At 53.3% G+C, this 15,924-nt stretch overlaps 1 protein-coding gene across 5 annotated transcripts in view; it reads left to right on the forward strand.

The window, feature by feature from the left end:
- The window catches only part of LOC116955754 (delta-sarcoglycan-like), an 80,549-nt gene that overhangs the window by 53,021 nt on the left and 11,604 nt on the right, over positions 1-15,924 (forward strand). For 3 of the 5 annotated variants that reach the window (XM_076053584.1, XM_032977041.2, XM_032977042.2), the window contains 6 exons: positions 3,600-3,800; positions 4,867-4,968; positions 7,067-7,154; positions 13,892-14,011; positions 14,554-14,626; positions 15,205-15,328. In XM_076053584.1, coding sequence (XP_075909699.1) covers positions 3,600-3,800; positions 4,867-4,968; positions 7,067-7,154; positions 13,892-14,011; positions 14,554-14,626; positions 15,205-15,328 — 708 coding nt within the window. The other 2 variants (XM_076053585.1, XM_076053583.1) reach the window with 2 other exon arrangements.

The raw sequence follows: 15,924 nt of genomic DNA on the forward strand, positions 1-15,924 counted from the left end.
TAGGGGGGGAGGGGGGGGAGGAGGAGATTTATCGAACGCGCGTTTCCCCCGCTCGTTTCCGACCCTCCTGTGGAGATCGACGGAATATCCCGTGGCATAAAAAAGAAAGACGCACGGCGGTGAGGTGCGGGGAGATTTTGCAGCAGCAACAAACGAAAACGGAAAACCCCACGACCGACGATAGCGCGGCTGGGCGGAAAAAGTTTTCGTCGCAACAAGCATGGGTCATGGCGATCGTCGCCATCGCCACCAGCATCGTCGTCAACGTCATCGTCTGTTGATCACGTGGTAGGCTGTCACGACCGGTGTCCACAATACAGGTGCTTTTTTTGGGCCAGATCGCGTAAATAGAGCAATGTTGTGTCGTTAAACCCGCCACCACCCGGCACAGCCGATGAGGGAGGATTAGTGTCACGTGAACAGCACGTGGCCAACAGCACTAGTGTATAGTAGTGTAGTGTATAGTGTAGTGCATAGTAGTGTAGTGTATAGTAGTGTAGTGTATAGTGTAGTGTATAGTAGTGTAGTGTATAGTGTAGTGTATAGTAGTGTAGTGTATAGTGTAGTGTATAGTAGTGTAGTGTATAGTGTAGTGTATAGTAGTGTTTAGTGTAGTGTATAGTAGTGTAGTGTATAGTGTAGTGCACAGTGTCGTGTATAGTGTAGTGTATAGTGTAGCGTATAGTGTAGTGTATAGTAGTGTATAGTAGTGTAGTGTATAGAAGTGTAGTGTATAGTGTAGTGTATAGTGTAATGTATAGTAGTATAGTGTATAGTGTAGTGTATAGTATAGTGTATAGTGTAGTGTATAGTAGTGTAGTGTATAGTGTAGTGTATAGTAGTGTAGTGTATAGTGTAGTGTATAGTGTAATGTATAGTGTATAGTAGTGTAGTGTATAGTAGTGCAGTGTATAGTAGTGCAGTGTATAGTGTAGTGTATAGTGTCGTGTATAGTAGTGTAGTGTATAGTAGTGTAGTCTATAGTGTAGTGTATAGTGTAGTGTATAGTGTAGTGTATAGCAGTGTAGTGTATAGTATAGTGTATAGCAGTGTAGTCTATAGTGTAGTGTATAGTGTAGTGTATAGCAGTGTAGTCTATAGTGTAGTGTATAGTGTAGTGTGTAGTAGAGTAGTGCATAGTGTATAGTAGTGTATAGTAGTGTAAAGTAGTGTAGTGTACAGTGATGGAAAAAAGTATTTGATCCCCTGCTGATTTTGTACGTTGGCCCACTGACAAATAAATGATCAGTCTATAATTTTAATGGTAGGTTTATTTGAACAGTGAGAGACAGAATAATAACAAAAAAATCCGGAAAAACGCATGTCGAAAATGTTATAAATTTATTTGCATTTTAATGAGGGAAATAAGTATTTGACCCCCTCTAAACAAGAAAGATTTCTGGCTCCCAGGTGTCTTTTATACAGGTAACGAGCTGAGATTAGGAGCACACTCTTAAAGGAGGATTAGTGTCACGTGAACAGCACGTGGTCAATTCGTGACTAGCACAGCACTAGTGTATAGTAGTGTAGTGTATAGTCTAGTGTGTAGTAGTGTAGTGTATAGTAGTCTATAGCAGTGTAGTGTATAGTGTAGTGTATAGTAGTGTAGTGTATAGTAGTGTATATAGTAGTGTATAGTGTAGTGTATAGTGTAGTGTATAGTGTATAGTAGTGTAGTGTATAGTGTAGTGTATAGTAGTGTATAGTAGTGTGTAGTGTATAGTGTAGTGTATAGTGTAGTGTATAGTAGTGTGTAGTGTATAGTGTAGTGTATAGTGTAGTGTATAGTGTAGTGTATGGTAGTGTAGTGTATAGTGTAGTGTATAGTAGTGTATAGTAGTGTGTAGTGTATAGTGTAGTGTATAGTGTAGTGTATAGTGTAGTATACTAGTACAGCACACCGGTTGTGTGTTGGAGAACCAAGCCAACAACATTTACAATCTGACTGCGGTGACGTTTCGCCAGTAATTACAACCAGCTTCATCAGGCAACAGCCAGATGTCATCACTTCGACTGCGCCTCGTTTTAAGGAACGGAACAGGGGGACTTCTCAGCTAATCCTGGTCGTTGCCTGTTGAAGCTGGTTGTCGGTTTAACACACAGTAGGCGACAAATATTATTAATCGTAAAAAGTTTTTTGGGGTTAGTTTTGTCGTTAACCCTCCAATACCCGACACAGCCAATTAGTAAGGGATTTGTCACGCACACAAATCGTCCGATGATGCTGGTTAACTACCTCGCCTGGTTTACAGGAGGTCGTGGGTTCGATGCCTGCTGCTGTGTATTTGGAGTTTGCGTGTCTCTCTCTGTGGTGAGATGTTAACTACCTCGCCTGGTATACAGGAGGTCGTGGGTTCGATGCCTGCTGCTGTATATTTGGAGTTTGCGTGTCCCTCTCTGTGGTGAGATGTTAACTACCTCGCCTGGTATACAGGAGGTCGTGGGTTCGATCACGATCCTGACACCTGCTGTATATTTGGAGTTTGCGTCTCTCTCTCTCTCTCTCCGTGGTGAGATGTTAACTACCTCGCCTGCTATACATTTCCACGTGATAATGATGATAATCCAACTTCGTGGAGCTATCGTTTGTGATGGCCAGGTCAAGCAGCTCATTGGGCCTTACCTCTATGGGTCTCTGTGTGAGTCTATGGGTCTCTGTGTGAGGAGTCTATGGGTTTCTGTGTGAGTCTATGGGTCTCTGTGTGAGCCTATGGGTCTCTATGTGAGTCTATGGGTCTCTGTGTGAGTCTATGGGTCTCTGTGTTAGTCTACGGGTCTCTGTGTGAGGAGTCTATGTGTCTCTGTCTGAAGAGTCTATGAGTCTCTTTGTGAGTCTGTGGGTCTCTATGTTAGTCTATGGGTCTCTTTGTGAGTCTATGGGTCTCTGTGTGAGGAGTCTATGGGTCTCTGTGTGATCAGTCTATGGGTCTCTGTCTGAAGAGTCTATGGGTCTCTTTGTGAGTCTATGGGTATCTCTGTGAGTCTATGTGTCTCTGTGTGAGTCTATGGGTCTCTGTGTGGTGAGTCTATGGGTCTCTGTGTGATGAGTCTATGGGTCTCTGTGTGAGGAGTCGACGGGTCTCTGTGTGGTGAGTCTATGGGTCTCTGTGTGATGAGTCTATGGGTCTCTGTGTGATGAGTCTGTGGGTCTCTGTGTGAGGAGTCTATGGGTCTCTGTGTGATGAGTCTATGGGTCTCTGTGTGAGGAGTCTACGGGTCTCTGTGTGATGAGTCTATGGGTCTCTGTGTGATGAGTCTATGGGTCTCTGTGTGAGGAGTCTGTGGGTCTCTGTGTGAGTCTATGGGTCTCTGTGTGATGAGTCTATGGGTCTCTGTGTGAGGAGTCTATGGGTTCCTGTGTGAGTCTATGGGTCTCTGTGTGAGGAGTCTGTGGGTCTCTGTGTGGTGAGTCTACGGGTCTCTGTGTCATCATCATCATCGTCATCATCGTCATCGTCACAAGACACGGGAGGGAGAGGGAGGGAGGCTTGGGATGGGTGATGGGGACATGGAAGCCAATCAGAGACTTGGGAAAGTTCAGGAGGCACGCGGGACGATGACGTCACCCCCCCCCTGCCCCGTGACCCCCTCCCCCCCAGATGGCGCGTGAGGACGTGCGTGCGGCACGAGGGGCCGGGTCCCCCCGCTCGGGGGGGGGCGCCCCCCGCTCCCCTGTGGTGGTGGGGATCTACGGGTGGAGGAAACGCTTCCTCTACCTGCTCGTGTTGCTGCTCATGGCCACCGTGGTGCTCAACCTGGCGCTCACCGTCTGGATCCTCAAGGTCATGAGCTTCACCGTGGTGAGTGGGGGGAGGGGGGGACATGCTCGCTCGCTCACCAGATCGCTCGCTCGCTCACCAGATCCCTCGCTCGCTCACCAGATCGCTCACCAGCTCCCTCGCTCGCTCACCAGATCGCTCGCTCGCTCACCAGATCCCTCACTCGCTCACCAGGTCCCTCGCTCGCTCACCAGGTCCCTCGCTCGCTCACCAGGTCGCTCACTCGCTCGCTCACCAGGTCGCTCGCTCACCAAGTCCCTCGCTCGTTCACCAGATCCCTCGCTCGCTCACCAGATCGCTCGCTCGCTCACCAGATCGCTCGCTCACCAGATCGCTTGCTCGCTCACCAGGTCCCTCGCTCGCTCACCAGCTCCCTCGCTCGCTCACCAGATCGCTCGCTCGCTCACCAGCTCCCTCGCTCGCTCACCAGCTCCCTCGCTCGCTCACCAGATCGCTCCCTCGCTCACCAGGTCCCTCACTCGCTCACCAGATCCCTCGCTCGCTCACCAGATTGCTCCCTCGCTCACCAGATCCCTCGCTCGCTCACCAGATCGCTCGCTCGCTCACCAGATCGCTCGCTCGCTCACCAGCTCCCTCGCTCGCTCACCGGATCGCTTGCTCGGTCACTGGCCAAATCACTTGCTCCCTCGCTCACTCACCGGATCACTCACTCGCTCACCAGATCCCTCGCTCGCTCACCAAATCGCTCACCCGCTCACCAGATCGCTCGCTCGCTCACCAAATCGCTCGCCCGCTCACCAGATCGCTCGCTCACTGAATCACTCACTTGGTCACTGGCCAAATCACTTGCGCCCTCACTCACCCACCAGATCACTCGCTCGCTCGCCATATCGCTCACTCACTCTCTGAATCGCTCGCTCACAGAATCACCGGCTCCGTCACTCACCCACTCACGTGTCCGCTGATGACGATGACGACGTTGCTGGTGATCCAGACGGCATGGAGCACCTAGACAGAGATGGTGATGATGATGTTACCGATATTGCCGATGCTGATGTCACCGATTATGATGCTGCTGCTAATGCTGCTGCTGCTGCTGCTTCTGCTGCTTGATGATGCTGCTCAGGATGGCATGGGGCATCTGCGCATCACGGAGAAGGGCCTGCGTCTGGAGGGCGAGTCGGAGTTCCTGCACCCGCTGTACGCCAAGGAGATCCGATCACGCCTGGTACGTTGCCGCGTTCCCTTGGCCGTGGGGGACAGCTCCGATCGGCGGGAGGAAACCCCCTCTCGTCGGTCGGTCGATCGGACGGTCGATTGGTCTGTCGGTCGATTGGTCGGTTAATCGGTCAATTGGTCTGTCGGTCTATCGGTCATTCCGTCGGTCAATCAGTCGGTTAATCGGTCGGTCGGTCGGTCGATCGGTCGGTCGGTCGGTTAATCAGTTGGTCGGTCGATCAGTTAATCGGTCGGTCGGTTAATCGGTCGGTCGGTCAGTCGGTTAATTGGTCGGTCGGTCGGTTAATCAGTTGGTCGGTCGGTGGGTAACGTCACGACCACTGCCAACATCGACGCGGTCATCGCCGGTCAGCGGTTGACCAGGCTGAGGCCATCATCACAACTTGATCCGTATGAGTCTATGGGTCTCTATGTGAGTCTATGGGCCTCTGTGTGAGTCTATGGGTCCCTGTGTGAGTTTATGGGTCTCTGTGTGAGTCTATGGGTTTCTGTGTGAGTATATGGGTCTCTGTGTGAGTCTATGGGTCTATGTGCGAGTCTATGGGTCTATGTGCGAGTCTACGGCTCTCTGTGTGAGTCTATGGGCCTCTGTGTGAGTCTATGGGTCTCTGTGTGAGTCTATGGGTCTCTGTGTGAGTCTACGGGTCTCTGTGTGAATCTATGGGTCTGTGTGTGAGTCTATGGGTCTATGTGTGGGTCTATGGCTCTCCGTGTGAGTCTATGGGTCTCTGTGTGAGTCTATGGGTCTCTGTATGGGTCTATGGCCTCTGTGGGAGTCTATGGGTTTCTGTGTGAGTCTATGGGTCTTTGTGTGAGTCTATGGGTCTCCGTGTGAGTCTATGGTCTCTGTGCTCGTCTATGGGTCTTTGTGCAAGTCTGTGGGTTTCTCTGTATGAGTCTACGGATCTATGTGTGAGTCTGTGGGTCTTTATCTGAGTCTATGGGTCTCCAAATATACAGCAGGTGTCAGGGTCGGGAACGAACCCGTGGCCTCCTGTAAACCAGGTGAGGCAGTTAACATCTCACCACCGTGTACGTGTGTGTGTACGTGTGTGTGTCTGTGTGTGTGTCTGTGTGTGTGCGTGTGTGTCTGTGTGTGTCTGTGTGTGTCTGTGTGTGTGTCTGTTTGTCAGTGTGTGTGACCTCCTGCCAGCGGGCGTTCGACACTTCACGTGGCCTCAAGGTGCACATGGCATGGCACAAGCGTCGTGGTGACGTCACCGCCACTTAGTGGCGAATGGCAGTTGTTGTTGTTGTGTCTGTGTCAGTGTGTGTGTCTGTGTGTGTGCACGTGTGTGTATGTGTGTCTGTGTGTGTGTCTGTGTGTCTGTGTGTGTCTGTGTGTGTGTCTGTGTGTGTCTGTGTGTGTCTGTGTGTGTGTCTGTGTGTGTCTGTGTGTCAGTGTGTGTGTCTGTGTGTGTCTGTGTGTGTCTGTGTGTGTCTGTGTGCGTGCGTGTGTGTCTGTGTGTCAGTGTGTGTCTGTGTGTCAGTGTGTGGGTCTATGTGTCAGTGTGTGTGTCTGTGCGTGTGACTGTGTGTGTCTGTGCGTGCGTGTGACTGTGTGTCTGTGTGTGTCTGTGTGTGTGTGTCTGTGTGTGTCTGTGTGTCTGTCTGTGTGTGTGTGTGTGTCTGTGCGTGTGTTTTTGTCAGTGTGTGTGTCTCTGTGTGTGTGTGTCAGTGTGTGTGTCTGTGTGTCTGTGTGTGTGTCAGAGTGTGTGTCTGTGTGTGTGTCTGTCTGTGTGTGTGTGTCTGTGTGTGTGTGGGGAGCGGTGGCGCAGCGGTTAGCGCTACGCTGCACCTCCTACCCGGCCACACGGGTTCGATTCCCGCTCACGGCCAACACCGGTGACGATTATCTGAACCGGTCCTGGGCCTCCCCTAGGTCGACTCAGCTTCAAATGAGTACCTGGTGCAGTGTGCAGTAAACATCGCCACTGGGGAGACAAAGGCGGCCCGGGCGTGGTGCTGGCCACCCACCCCCTCGTGTACCGTTCCGGCCTTCACAGGTGCTCGCTAACAGCACTTGCCCCTACAGTCTGTTGAGGCTACATAGGGGATCTTTGTCTTTGTCTTGGTGTGCGTCACAGGACAGCGCCCTGCTGGTGCAGTCGGCCAGAAACGTGACGATCAACTCACGTGACCAGCAGGGCCAGGTGACCGGGCAGATGGTCGTGGGTGAGCGTCACTCACTCACCCGCTCACTCGCTCACTCACTCGCTCACTCACTCACTCGCTCACTCACCCGCTCACCCGCTCACTCGCTCACTCACTCGCTCACCCGCTTACTCACTCACTCACTGACCCGCTCACCCGCTCACTCACCCGCTCACTCACTCACTCACTGACCCGCTCACTCGCTCACTGACCCTCTCACCCGTTCGCTCACTCAGTCACTCACTCACCTGCTCACTCGCTCACTCACTCACTCACCCGCTCACCCGCTCGCTCGCTCGCTCACTCACTCACTCGATCACTCACTCACCCGCTCGCTCACTCGATCACCCGCTTACCCACTCGCTCACTCACTCACTCACTCACCCGCTCACCCGCTCACCCGCTCACTCGCTCACCCACTCACCCGCTCGTTCACTCACTCACTCGCTCATCCACTCACCCACTCACTCACCCGCTCACCCGCTCACTTACCCGCTCACCCGCTCACTCACTCACCCGCTCGCTCACTCACTCACCCATTCGCTCACTCACTCGCTCACCCGCTCAGCCGTCCACTGCACTACTCACTCATTCGCTCACTCGCTCACCTGCTCGCTCACTCACCCGCTCACTCGCTCACTCGTTCACCCACTCACCCGCTCGCTCACTCACTCACCCGCTCACCCACTCACTCACTCACCAGCTCACTCACTAACTCACCCGCTCACCTACCCACTCACTCACTCACCCGCTTACTCACCCGCTCACTCACCCGCTCGCTCACTCACTCACTCGCTCACCCGCTTAGCCGTCCACTGCACTACTCACTCATTCGCTCACCCGCTCACCTGCTCGCTCACTCACCCGCTCACCTGCTCACCCGCTCACCCACTCACTCGCTCACCCGCTCACTTGCACCAGCTACTCATTTGAGGCTGAGTCGACTTAGGGGAGGCCCAGGACCGATTCAGGTATTCCTCACTGGTGTTGGCCGTGAGCGGGAATCGAACTCAGGGCCCTGGGGTTCGTAGGGCAGCGTGGCGCTAACCGCTGCGCTGTCCCTGCCCACACACAGACACACACTTACACACACACTTACACTTACACACACACACAGACACACGCACACAGACACACACACACACAGACACACATACACTTACACACACACATACATACACTTACACACACACAAACACAGACACACACACAGACACACACACAGACACACACACGCATGCACACACACACGTACACACAGACACACACACACGTACACACACAACAACTGCCATTCACCACGAAGTGACGGAAACTGAACCACGGCGCCTGTGCCAGGCTAGGTGCACTTCGATGTCGTCACGTGAAGTGTCGGAGACTCGCTGCTAACAGGTCACGGGGACAGACCCAGCAGGTGCCACGGGTCGACTGGCTGAGATAACTACCTGGCAGATGCACCACCTGTGCCCCCCTACTGTGCCAGGCTAGGTGCACCAGGAGGTCACGGGGACAGACCCAGCAGGTGCCACGGGTCGACTGACTGAGATGACTACCTGCCAGATGCACCACCTGTGCCCCCCTACTGTGCCAGGCTAGGTGCACCAGGAGGTCACGGGGACAGATCCAGCAGGTGCCACGGGTCAACTGACTGAGATAACTACCTGGCAGATGCACCACCTGTACCCCCCTATTGTGCCAGGCTAGGTGCACCAGGAGGTCACGGGGACAGACCCAGCAGGTGCCACGGGTCGACTGACTGAGATGACTACCTGCCAGATGCACCACCTGTGCCCCCCTACTGTGCCAGGCTAGGTGCACCAGGAGGTCACGGGGACAGACCCAGCAGGTGCCACGGGTCGACTCACTGAGATTACTACTGCCAGATGCACCACCTGTGCCCCCCTACTGTGCCAGGCTAGGTGCACCAGGAGGTCACGGGGACAGAACCAGCAGGTGCCGCGGGTCGACTCACTGAGATGACTACTGCCAGATGCACCACCCGTGCCCCCTCTACTGTGCCAACTCGCTGCATTTCAGCCGCCCGGCGCTCCGCTCGTTGTTGGAGTGCGACTGCCTCCATCTGTTGCCCTTCCCCCGCACCTCCAGTTAGCGCGGTTGGGCTATGTACGATGCGATGGTGGTTCAACGTACGAACAGGTGCCCAGTAGCGGCGTCCTTCGCGAGCCTCCTCCTCATCCATAAAGGGGGATCTTGACACCGCAGGTGGCAGTCACCGGCAAGTCCACTCAGCTCCACGTCCTCTTGAAACCGCATCAGTCCGTCTCTTCCCTAGCCCACACGACGCACCGCTCAGTCCCGGAGCCAATTGTGCTACGTACGTATGTTGAACTTCTTTCACGCCATACGTAGCCAACCGTGCTATGTATGTTGAACTTCGTTCACGCCATACGTAGCCAACTGTGCTATGCGTCTATGCTGAACTTCTTTCGCACCGTACGTAGCCAACCGTGCTACGTATGCATGTTTAACATATTTCGCACCGTACGTAGCCGACTTCTTTTGCACCGTACGTAGCCAACCGTGCTGTTTGCATATTGAGCTTTTTTCGCACCATACGTTCTTCGCGTTCTGCAGATGTAGATGCCACTGGTTCTTCACGTTCTACAGATGTAGATGCCACTGGTTCTTCACGTTCTGCAGATGTAGATGCCACTGGTTCTTCACGTTCTACAGATGTAGATGCCACTGGTTCTTCGCGTTCTGCAGATGTAGATGCCACTGGTTCTTCACGTTCTACAGATGTAGATGCCACTGGTTCTTCACATTCTGCAGATGTAGATGCCACTGGTTATGCACGTTCTGCAGATGTAGAGGTCACTGGTTCTTCATGTTCTGCAGATAAAGATGCCACTGGTTCTTCACGTTCTGCAGATGTAGATGCCATTGGTTCTCACGTTCTGCAGATAAAGATGCCACTGGTTCTTCACGTTCTGCAGATGTACATGCCATTGGTTCTTCACGTTCTGCAGATGTAGATGCCACTGGTTATTCACGTTCTGTAGATGTAGATGCCACTGGTTCTTCACATTCTGCAGATGTAGATGCCACTGGTTCTTCACATTCTGCAGATGTAGATGCCACTGGTTCTTCACGTTCTGTAGATGTAGATGCCACTGGTTCTTCACGTTCTGCAGATGTAGATGCCACTGGTTCTTCACGTTCTGTAGATGTAGATGCCACTGGTTCTTCACATTCTGCAGATGTAGATGCCACGGGTTCTTCACGTTCTGTATATGTAGATGCCACTGGTTCTTCACGTTCTGCAGATGTAGATGCCACTGGTTCTTCACGTTCTGTAGATGTAGATGCCATTGGTTCTTCACGTTCTGCAGATGTAGATGCCACTGGTTCTTCACGTTCTGCAGATGTAGATGCCACTGGTTCTTCATGTTCTGCAGATGTAGATACCAATGGTTCTTCACGTTCTGTAGATGTAGATGCCACTGGTTCTTCACGTTCTGTAGATGTAGATGCCACTAGTTCTTCACGTTCTGCAGATGTAGATGCCACTGGCTCTTCACCTTCTGCAAATGTAGATGCCACTGGTTCTTCACCTTCTGCAGATATAGATGCCACTGGCTCTTCACATTCTGCAGATGTAGATGCCACTGGTTCTTCACGTTCTACACATGTAGATGCCACTGGTTCTTCACGTTCTGAAGATGTAGATGCCACTGGTTCTTCACATTCTGTAGATGTAGATGCCACTGGTTCTTCACGTTCTACAGATGTAGATGCCACTGGCTCTTCACATTCTGTAGATGTAGATGCCACTGGTTTTTCACCTTCTGTAGATGTAGATGCAACTGGTTCTTCACGTTCTGCAGATGTAGATGCCACTGGTTCTTCACGTTCTGCAGATGTAGATGCCATTGGTTCTTCACATTCTGCTGATGTAGATGCCACTGGTTCTTCACGTTCTACAGATGTAGATGCCACTGGTTCTTCACGTTCTAGAGATGTAGATGCCACTGGTTCTTCACATTCTGCAGATGTAGATGCCACTGGTTATTCACGTTGTGTAGATGTAGATGCCACTGGTTCTTCATGTTCTGCAGATGTAGATGCCACTGGTTCGTCACATTCTGTAGATGTAGATGCCACTGGTTCTTCACGTTCTGTAGATGTAGATGCCACTGGTTCTTCACATTCTGTAGATGTAGTTGCCACTGGTTCTTCACCTTCTGTAGATGTAGATGCCACTGGTTCTTCACGTTCTACAGATGTAGATGCAACTGGTTCTTCACGTTCTGCAGATGTAGATGCCACTGGTTCTTCACGTTCTGCAGATGTAGATGCCACTGGTTCTTCATATTCCGTAGATGCCACTGGTTCTTCACATTCTGCAGATGTAGATGCCACTGGTTCTTCACGTTCTGCACATGTAGATGCCACTGGTTCTTCACGTTCTGAAGATGTAGATGCCACTGGTTCTTCACATTCTGTAGATGTAGATACCACTGGTTCTTCACGTTCTACAGATGTAGATGCCACTGGTTCTTCACGTTCTAGAGATGTAAATGCCACTGGTTCTTCACATTCTGCAGATGTAGATGCCACTGGTTCTTCACGTTCTGCAGATGTAGATGCCACTGGTTCTTCACCTTCTGTAGATGTAGATGCCACTGGTTCTTCACGTTCTCTAGATGTAGATGCCATTGGTTCTTCACGTTCTGCAGATGTAGATGCCACTGGTTCGTCACATTCTGCAGATTTAGATGCCACTGGTTCTTCATGTTCTGCAGATGTAGATGCCACTGGTTCTTCACGTTCTGTAGATGGAGATGCCACTGGTTCTTCACGTTCTGCAGATGTAGATGCCACTGGTTCTTCACGTTCTTTAGATGTAGATGCCACTGGTTCTTCACATTCTGCAGATGTAGATGCCACTGGTTCTTCACGTTCTGTATATGTAGATGCCACTGGTTCTTCACGTTCTGCAGATGTAGATGCCACTGGTTCTTCACGTTCTGTAGATGTAGATGCCATTGGTTCTTCACGTTCTGCAGATGTAGATGCCACTGGCTCTTCACGTTCTGCAGATGTAGATGCCACTGGTTCTTCATGTTCTGCAGATGTAGATACCAATGGTTCTTCACGTTCTGTAGATGTAGATGCCACTGGTTCTTCACGTTCTGTAGATGTAGATGCCACTAGTTCTTCACGTTCTGCAGATGTAGATGCCACTGGTTCTTCACGTGTTGCAGATGTAGATGCCACTGGTTCTTCACGCTCTGCAGATGTAGATGCCACTGGTTCTTCACGTTCTGAAGATGTAGATGCCACTGGTTCTTCACGTTCTGCAGATGCAGATCCCACTGGTTCTTCACGTTCTGCAGATGTAGATGCCACTGGTTCTTCACGTTCTGAAGATGTAGATGCCACTGGTTCTTCACGTTCTGCAGATGTAGATGTCACTGGTTCTTCACGTTCTGCAGATGTAGATGCCACTGGTTCTTCACGTTCTGCAGATGTAGATGCCACTGGTTCTTCACGTTCTGCAGATGTAGATGCCACTGGCTCTTCACGTTCTGCAGATGTAGATGCCACTGGTTCTTCATGTTCTGCAGATGTAGATACCAATGGTTCTTCACGTTCTGTAGATGTAGATGCCACTGGTTCTTCACGTTCTGTAGATGTAGATGCCACTAGTTCTTCACGTTCTGCAGATGTAGATGCCACTGGTTCTTCACGTGTTGCAGATGTAGATGCCACTGGTTCTTCACGCTCTGCAGATGTAGATGCCACTGGTTCTTCACGTTCTGAAGATGTAGATGCCACTGGTTCTTCACGTTCTGCAGATGCAGATCCCACTGGTTCTTCACGTTCTGCAGATGTAGATGCCACTGGTTCTTCACGTTCTGAAGATGTAGATGCCACTGGTTCTTCACGTTCTGCAGATGTAGATGTCACTGGTTCTTCACGTTCTGCAGATGTAGATGCCACTGGTTCTTCACGTTCTGCAGATGTAGATGCCACTGGTTCTTCACGTTCTGCAGATGTAGATGCCACTGGTTCTTCACGTTCTGCAGATGGAGATGCCACCACCGCCATCTATTGAGCGGCGGTTGAACTTACGACTCTCGGTCCGAACAGTCAACTGGACAAACGGACGGGTTTGTTCGTATCCCTGAAAGTCTGTGAGCCGAACGTTCGTAAGTACAGGAGCCCCCGTACATATGTCGCGTCACCGATTCAGAGGCAGAGTTTCTAGGAGGCACCTTCTTCATTAACAACTCCCACGGTCTCGTCCACACACCCTCCACAGTGGCTCAGCCCAGCCCGTACACGACACCGGCCTTGGAACGCTGACGGCGCTGACCGAGATAGCCAGCTGCTCTCCCTCGTAGCGCGACGTCTAGCGGAGACGTCTAGCGGCGACGTCTAGCGACGACGGGACGAGTCCTCTCCCAGCGCCGGCAGCCCCGAGCACCCCCCGCTCTCGGCTCCTTTTATGCTCCCGGCCCCGCCCCGACCGCGCCTCCCTTCTGGAACCCGCTCAGCAGGTTGTTCCGCACGGGGGACTCCGGCAGACGGGGTCCTCCGTGACCCTTGCCCCAGTTCCTCCGCCCTGCCGACACGCGCCGTGCTCGCGCCCTCGCCGGCGTCTGGCCACCGCAGTTTGCCGCTGCTGCCCGCCAGCCGGTGCCATCACGCTGGGCACGTGCGCATACTCACATTGTCGTCATCGTCGTCATCGTCGTCATCGTCGGCGTCGTCATCGTTGTCGTCCGCAGGGCCGGACTCGGTGGAGGCTAAGACCAAGCGCTTCCAAGTGACCTCGAGCTCCGGCAAGTTTCTCTTCTCAGCCGAAGACTCGGAGGTGGTGGTGGGAGCCGAGCGACTGCGCGTACTCGGTAAGCCCCTCCCCCATCCCTCCCTCCCCCTCCCTCCCTCCCTCCCTCCCTCCCTCCCTCCCTCCCTCCCTCCCTCTCTCCCTCCCTCCCCCCTCCCTCCCTCCCTCCCTCCCTCCCTCCCCTCCCTTCCACCCTCCCTTCCCCCTCCCTCCCTCCCTCCCTCCTCCCTCCCTCCCTCCCTCCCCCCTCCCTCCCTCCCTCCCCCTCCTCCCCCCTCCCCCCCTCCCCCCTCCTCCCTCCTCCTCCCCACTCCCCCCTCCTCTCCTCTCCCCCTCCTCCTTCCTCCAACCCAGGGAGAGAAACGGTGATGGCCCCGGGCCCCACGCTTTGGGGGGCCTCTCCCTCCGCGTCTTTGACGTCGCTTCATGACGGCGTCGCGCACACGCGCGGCTGTCGTGTACACGCGTCGGCGTGATGCTGCAATTAATGACACTGCCGATGCTGACGCTCCTGATGATGATGATGATTCTGCTGATGATTGTTATGATGATGCTGATGATTATGCCGCTGCTGATGATTGTAATGATGCTGGTTTGTCACAGGAGCTGAAGGTGCCTTATTTGAACATTCGATCCAAACGCCGCAAGTCAGAGCGGAGCCGTTCAAGCATCTCAGGTACCCAGAGAGCGACTTTAGTGGTCGTGGTGATGATGGTGATGATGGTGGTGATGATGGTGGTGATGGTGGTGATGGTGGTGATGATGGTGGTGATGATGGTGATGGTGGTGATGATGGTGGTGATGGTGGTGATGGTGGTGATTATGGTGGTGATGATGGTGGTGGTGGTGATGGTGGTGGTGATGATGGTGGTGGTGATGGTGATGATGGTGATGATGATGATGATGGTGGTGATGATGGTGATGATGGTGGTGATGGTGGTGATGATGGTGATGATGGTGATGATAATGGTGATGATGATGGTGGTGATGATGGTGATGATGGTGGTGATGGTGGTGATGATGGTGATGATGATGGTGATGATAATGGTGATGATGGTGGTGATGGTGGTGATGATGGTGATGATGGTGGTGATGATGGTGATGATGATGGTGGTGATGATGGTGGTGATGATGGTGATGATGGTGGTGATGATGGTGGTGATGATAGTGGTGAAGATGGTGATGACAATCACCCTTGACCCTGTGGTGGTGGTGGTGTTGCTAACCCTCTGGTGGTGGTGTGGCTGACCCCAGGCTGGAGTCCCCGACCAGGGCGTTGTGGCTGGACGCGCCGCAGGGCGTGGTGGTGCAGGCAGACGCGGGGGACGTGCGAGCTTCTTGCCGCCAGGACCTCACGCTGGAGTCACGGGACGGAGCCGTGAGAGACACACGCGGGGATACACGGGGGGGGGGAGACACGGGGAGACACGGGGAGAGAGACACGCGGGGAGAGAGACACGCGGGGAGACACGGGGGGGGGGGGAGACACGGGGAGACACGGGGAGAGAGACACGCGGGGAGAGAGACACGCGGGGAGACACGGGGAGACACGGGGAGAGAGACACGCGGGGAGAGAGACACGCGGGGAGACACGGGGGGGGGGGGGGAGACACGGGGAGACACGGGGAGAGAGACACGGGGAGAGAGACACGGGGAGAGAGACACGGGGAGAGAGACACGGGGAGAGAGAGACACGAGGAGAGAGACACGGGGAGAGACACGGGGGGAGAGACACGGGGAGAGAGACACGGGGAGAGAGACACGGGGAGAGAGACACGGGGAGAGAGACACGGGGAGAGAGACACGTGGGGAGACACGGGGGGGGGGGAGACGGGGAGAGAGACACGGGGAGAGAGACACGGGGAGACACGGGGAGAGAGACACGGGGAGAGAGACACGGGGAGAGAGACACGGGAGAGAGACACGGGGAGACACGGGGAGAGACGGGGAGAGACACGCGGGGAGAGAGACGCG

This window comes from Petromyzon marinus, chromosome 61 (assembly GCF_048934315.1).
Source record: "Petromyzon marinus isolate PM22_M1 ecotype Great Lakes invasive population chromosome 61, UKy_Petmar_22M1.pri1.0, whole genome shotgun sequence".
NCBI lineage: Eukaryota > Metazoa > Chordata > Hyperoartia > Petromyzontiformes > Petromyzontidae > Petromyzon > Petromyzon marinus.